This window comes from Orycteropus afer, unplaced genomic scaffold (genome assembly GCF_000298275.1).
Source record: "Orycteropus afer afer isolate SDZICR_OR568_19922 unplaced genomic scaffold, OryAfe1.0 scaffold00794, whole genome shotgun sequence".
Lineage (NCBI taxonomy): Eukaryota > Metazoa > Chordata > Mammalia > Tubulidentata > Orycteropodidae > Orycteropus > Orycteropus afer.
The window spans coordinates 628,764-635,523 of NW_006922381.1; the positions used below are offsets into that span (position 1 = coordinate 628,764).

The 6,760-nt window shown below is 34.7% G+C and overlaps 1 protein-coding gene across 1 annotated transcript in view; it reads left to right on the forward strand.

Annotated features, from left to right (window-relative positions):
* Positions 1 to 6,760, forward strand: part of LOC103211795 (histone demethylase UTY-like) — a 398,135-nt gene that overhangs the window by 342,042 nt on the left and 49,333 nt on the right. The window contains 1 exon segment of the mRNA XM_042783269.1: positions 5,369 to 5,483. Coding sequence (XP_042639203.1) covers positions 5,369 to 5,483 — 115 coding nt within the window.

Here is a 6,760-nt window from a genome sequence, read left to right on the forward strand (position 1 = left end):
TTAACATCGACCAGTTCTTTTTTCTACCGTGACTCATTTATTCCTTCCATTTCTTTTGATGTTTCCTGCATCATTCAATATTTTGCCCATAGGACCTTTCAATATTGCAGCTTGAGGCTTAAATTTTCTTCAGTTCTTTCATCTTGAGAAATGTGGAGTGTGTCCTCCCCGTTTGGGGTTCTAACTCCAGGTCTTTGCACATTTCATCATCATAATTGACTTTTATCTTTTCCCGCTGCTCTTTGAAAATCTTCTCTTCACCTATTTTACCTTGTCATTTTTTTCCTTTGCTTTAGCTACTCTCCATTGAAGAGCAAGTTTCTGAGTCTCTTCTGATATCCATTGTGCTCTTTTCTTTCTTGCCTGTCTTTTTAATGAACTTTTGCTTTGTTCATGAATGATATTCTTGATGCCATCCCATAATTCCTCTGGTTTTTGCTCACTGGTGTTCAGTGCATCAGATATATTCTTTAGATGGTCTCTAAATTCGGGAAGAATATAATTAAGAGCATATTTTGGCTCCTGTGGACTTCTTTTCATTGTCTTCACCTTCAGCTTGAAGTTGTATATGAGCAACTGATAAGTCTATTTCACAGTTACCTCCTGGCCTTGTTCTGGCTGAAGATACTGAGCATCTTCATCAACTCATTCCACAGATGTAGATCTTATTCCTATGTACTATATCCATCTGGCAAAGTCCATGTGTATAGATATTGTTAGTGTTGTTGAAAAAAATACTTCCAATGAGTAAGTCATTGTCTTGCAAAGTTCTGTCATGTGATCTCCAATTATTTCTGTCACCAAGGTCATATTTTCTAACTACCAATGTTCTTTTTTGTTTCTAACTTTTGCATTCCAGTCACCAGTGATAATCAGTACATCTTGATTGCATTTTGGTCAATTTCAGACTGCAGAAGTTGGTAAAAAATACTCAATTTTTTCATGTTTGTCTTTGGTGGTTGGTGCATAAGTTTGAATAATTGTATTAACTGGCCTTCCTTGTAAGTGTATGGATAATATCCTATCACTGACAACATTGTACTTCAGGATAGATTTTAAAACATTCTTGGTGACAATGATGCCACACCATTCCTCTTTAAATTGTCATTGATGACATAGTAGATCATAGATTTTCTGATTCAGAATTGCCAAAACCATTTCATTTCAGTTCACTAATGACTAGGATATTGCTCTTTATGCATTCTACTTCATACCTCCAGTTTTCGTAAACTTGTACTATGAACATTCCATGTTCAGATTATTGATGGATGTTTGCAGCTATTCCTTCCCATTTTGAGCTGTGCCTTATCAGCAAATGGAGTTCTTGAAAACATTACTCCATCTACATCATTAAAGTCGGCTCTACTCTGAGGATGCATCTTTTCCCCATTCGTATTTTGAGCACTTTCCGACTTGAACGGCTCATCTTCTGGCACTTTATCAGGCACTGTTTCAGGTCTTTTCATAAAGTTTTTCAGTAATATATCAGATAGTGTTTCACCTCTATTCATAAGATTTCCAATGATCAGTTCTCTGAGAAGTGGATGGCCTCTTCCTTCTTCCAAGTGTATTTTACTCTGGAAGCTCCATTGAAACTTGTCTACCCTGGGTAACTTTGAAGGTATTCGGAATACCATTGGCATAGCCTCCAGAGCAACACACAAGCTACCACAGTACAACAAACTGACAGACAAGTGGTGGATTATATGATATTATATATGTTATGTGATATTATATTATATTACATTATATCATATCATATTATAGTGCCTTAAGGACTACACCACCAGAGCTCCATTAAACTAAACTTTGTGGAGGCAGTGGACAAAGCATGGGGCTGCTATTCAAAATGTTGATGGTTTTAAATCCAGAAGCCCCTCTAGGGGAAAAGATAAGGTCATGAAGCAAGTCTATTTCTATAAATATTACAGCCTTGGAAACCCTGTAGGGCAGTTCTCCTGTGTCATAAGGGTCACTATGGCTTACAGTCAACTCCATGGCAGTACATTTAGGTTTAGTAAACAATGTCTGCTTTGAGCAGTGTGCTTTTTATAGAACTATCTAATGGGATCAGATTGACAACAGCAGTTAGAAAGATTAGATCAGAAACTTCAGGAAAAGTGAGTTTATATTAATTGGAGGAACAACTTAGAAAAGGAGGGTAAAATGGTTGTACAACTCGAAAAGTATAAACAGAGTCATTGAATTGTCCTTGAAGAACCTGGTAAACTTCTCAAAAAGAATAAAATTTTTTTTTGTTTTTAAATTTTAAACAAACTGAAGCTTATTTTTAAGTGACTTAGGAATCGTAACACTATCTGTTCATTGTAATTTCCTGGAATTTTTTTTGTTTTTTTCTTACTGTGTTTTATTCATTTATTACTGATAGTTTAATTTTTGTTTTTTATTTGTACTTTGGGTGCAAATTTACAAAGCAAATTTGTTTTCCATTCAACAGTTCATGCACATTTGATTTCAGACCCCAGCTACCATCACAATCATGAAAAACGTATCTTCCACTCCCATCTCTGTGACTACCCCCTCCCTGTGCCCTTCTTAACCAAGCATTCTTGTCTGTCCAGCTTTCCATTTATGTGAATGCTGTCCCTCTGGTGTCTCATGGCTAATTGCTGTTAGAGGTGCGTCTCTTTGGAGTACATGGATGTATCACCGTGGGTTTTCTGCATGTAGGATTTTCTACTCTTGGGCTGAGTTCCAGTCTATCGGAGTGAGTCCATTTCTAGGTCTGAAGGGTAGCCTGGGGCCATAGTGTTAGGGGTTCTGCCAGTCTCAATCTGACCAATAATTCTGGTCATTTTTGTGTTTTTGAATTTTGTTCCACATTTTTCCTTCTATTCTATCCAGGATCTCCTATTTTGATCACTTTGCAAGTGGTTTGCATTGGAGCCGGGCACTATCTAGTTCTTCTGGTTTTGGGGTCATGAAAGCTGAGGTCCTTATGGCCCATCTTATCTTTGGACTAATTATTTCTAACATGCCTTTGATTTTCTTTACTCTTACTTGATTCTTACTGTGATTTAGGTGAAAGTTTACAGAGCAAATTGGTTTTCAACAATCTATCCATACTCTGGTTTGTGACATATATGGCAATCCCCACATAGTAACAGCATTCTCTCAACTTTTTTTGTGAGCCTACACCTTCCCATACCCTTCCATGTTCCTAGCTCTATCACTGGACAAATGCTGTGGTCTTGATATTATATACTTGATTTTATGAGTGCTCACCTCATGTTACTATTTATTTACCTTTCAGATGTGTCTGTCATTTGGCTTATAGTTGAGTCCATTTCTTGGGGTCCATTTCAGTTTTTAGCTTTGGACTAATTGTTTTTTTGCATCTTTGATTTTTTTTCCTCCTTGCTCTTTTATGTTCCAGATCGGGAGTGACCAATAATTTGTACCTTAGATGGTAACTCACAGATTTCTAAGATCCCAGTCTTTATCTTTTCTTCTTGAGCTGCCCTTTGAAATCTTCTGTTAAGCTTTTTTACTATATATTGTTGTTTCAGTTTGCTTTAGCTACTCTGCCCTCCTGCCAAATTTTAGAGTATCTTCTGACATCCATTTTGTTTTGTTTTTTTCCCTTCCTTTCCTCATTTTAATTATGTGTCACTTTCTTCATGTATAATATCCTTAATGTTTTCCCACAACCGTTCTGGTCACCAGTCATTAGTGTTCAGTGTTTTACATCTGTTCTTGAGTTGGTGTCTAAATCCAGGTGGGAAGTATTCAGTGTAGTACTTTGGTTCTCTCATAGATTTGCTTCGATTTTCTTTACCTTCAGTTTGATGTGTACACAAACAATTGATGATCTATTCTGCATTTGGTTCCTGGTTTTGCCTTGACTGATAATACTGACCTGCTTTATCATCTTTTCCACATATATAGTCAGTTGATTGCTGCATAACCAGTCTGGCAATGCCCATGTATACATTCGTCATTTATATTATTACATAAAGGTATTTTAATGAATAAATAGTTGACCTTCTAGCATGTGATTTCTGTCTGGTGTCATTTTTGTCACCAAGGTCATAAGTTCCAAATACTGATTGTTCTTTGTTTCAGCTTTCTCATTTTAACCATTTGTAATTATCAATACATCTTGATTGTATTTTCAGTCAGTGTCAGACTGCAGCAGGTCATAAAATTCTTCCATTTTTGTTCCTCTTTATTATTTGTGGTTGGTACATAAACTTTAATAGTAATCATATTACCTGGGTTTCCATATATGTGTATAGTTTTTACTCACTAAATTGTGCTTCAGAAAACACCTGGAAAGTTCTTTTTAGTGAAGATTGTAATGCCATTCCTCTTCAACTCTTTTCCTGGCACATATGATTTTCAGAAACAGAGTAGCAGGTATTTTTAGTTCACTGACACCTAGCATATCAATCTGCAAACATTCCATTTTATTTTTGATGATTTCCAATTTTCCTCAGTTCATACTTTTTACATTGCATGTTCTGGTTACTATTGGATGTTTTCAGCTATTTCTTCTCATTTGTCTCTTGCCCACATCAACAAATAAAGGCCTGAAGGCTTTACTTTACCCATCATTATTAAGGTCTACAGGAGCTTTCCTTTCCAATCCTATTTTGAGTGCTTTCCAACCTAGGAAATTGATCTTTCAGCACTATTTCAGGCAACATTCTGTTATAGGGTTTTCATTGTCTCATTTCATAGGGCAGGCCTTTTTTCTAGTCTGTTTTAGTCTAGAAGCTCTGCTGAAACCTATCCATTCTGGATGATCCTGCTGGTACTTGAAATACTAGTAGCATAGCTTCCAGCATTAAAACAACACTTGAGCCACCACAGTACGACAAACTGAGAAACATGGGGGGTTTCGTTACTGGGGATACTTAAATTTACAATATGACATTATGTTTAAGTGTATTCTGAAGAACTCAGATGCTCTCAGGACATTTTTATTTAGTAGATGTGTGTTAGTGTGCCAGCATGTCTTACTTTAGTTTTTAAAGCCCAATCCCTTGGTCAAGACCATCTACCACCTATGGTAGGAGATAGAGTTATAAGTACTTACAGTTCTTGCCATGATCATTGGGATATAACAGAAATGTAAACAGGCTATTAAAGGAACAGCTACATTTATGAGCTCTATACCTCTTCACCTCTTCATTAGTATTGGCAGTGGCAGTTAGGAAGTAAGTATACACAGGAAAAAGTAGTAATGATCACAGTTAGTATTCATTGCTTGTCAGTGATAATCACTATTGTAAGTATTCATTTTTTTTTCATTAAATCATCAAAATATCCAGTGATTGAAAGATATATTTTCCTACTGAATGTATAGCATGATACTGACTTTTTTTTTTTTTTCACTTTTCAGGTCACCAAGAAAATAACAACTTCTGTTCTGTTAACATAAATATTGGTCCAGGTGATTGTGAATGGTTTGTTGTTCCTGAAGATTATTGGGGTGTTCTAAATTACTTATGTGAAAAGTAAGTTTCTGAACTAAATTGTCTTTTACTGTAAAGACAAGAAAATAGTAATTATGAAACACAGGTTCAAAGTTGAATTTCCCAAAAAGTTGTTATCTATTTTTCATCAGATATTTATTTTAAATGATTTGATTGCAAACTATTTTTTTATGCTACCCAGAATACTTTAAATGCCGTAAGACCATTCTATGCAGTAGTGACAAGTATGAATTCAGAGGATAGAAACTAAATTTTTTTTTGTTAATTAAAAAAAAATTGATTTATAAATCTGTGTTCATTTTGCAAGTGTGCTTTAAGGAAAAATTAGGACTATTCTTAAATTGGTTTTAGAAGTGACAAGAATTCTAAAATCAAGCTCCATCTGACATATACCAATTTTTGAAATTCAGCTTACCAGGTACAAATGACCAGCCCATCACCCATCAAGAAGTTGTTAATGATATTGTTTGAAAATTGCAAACACATGTGAATTATATATACATCATGTACTTAATACATTTAACAAGATATTAGACAACATCTCACAATTATTTACATGTGAGAATTAAAAATAGTAATTATAACATATTCCACATACTGATCAGACATTCTCTAGAGTTTGGTTTAAAGTTTTGGAGGGTCTTGGGTAAATATATTCTATATTGTAAAAAAGTACACATCACAATCATGAAAAAAAAATGGTAGTTCTAATCAGAAGTTTTCTTAGCTGCAGACAAGAAATGAGTCATTTGGTGGTTTGTTGCTATATAAAGTACAAATTTTTACTTTTACAGTTCAATTATTATAGTTCTTTACTTCTGAAGAGAAGCATTTAGTTGTCTTTCCTTTCTAAATAGATCTCCTTGATTAAAGAGAACTGGAAATAGTTAAAAGTTGGAAATAATAAAAATACCAAGTTAGAATGAAAGGACAGATTAATTAAGCTAAGTTGAATAAATTGTATTTGCTTTGTCAGTATTCATTCTTATTTTTATTTTGCATAGGATTATAGCCTGTATATTTTAATTTATAACTTCCGTATTTAGTTTATGACTTTTAATGAGAACTGTCTTAAAGTCAGTCCTGTTTTGAATGTTGAAAATATTTTTTAAAAAACTTAACGTGTTTTTTCTCCCCTTATATCCAAACCCACTACTGCCATCCAGTCAAATCCAACTCAAAATGACCCCTTAGGACAGAGTAAAACTGCCCCATAGGATTTCCAAAGCTGTAAATATAACTGAAACAAAATTCTGCATCTTTCTCTTAGGGAGCTGCAGCTGGTGGTGTCGAACCAC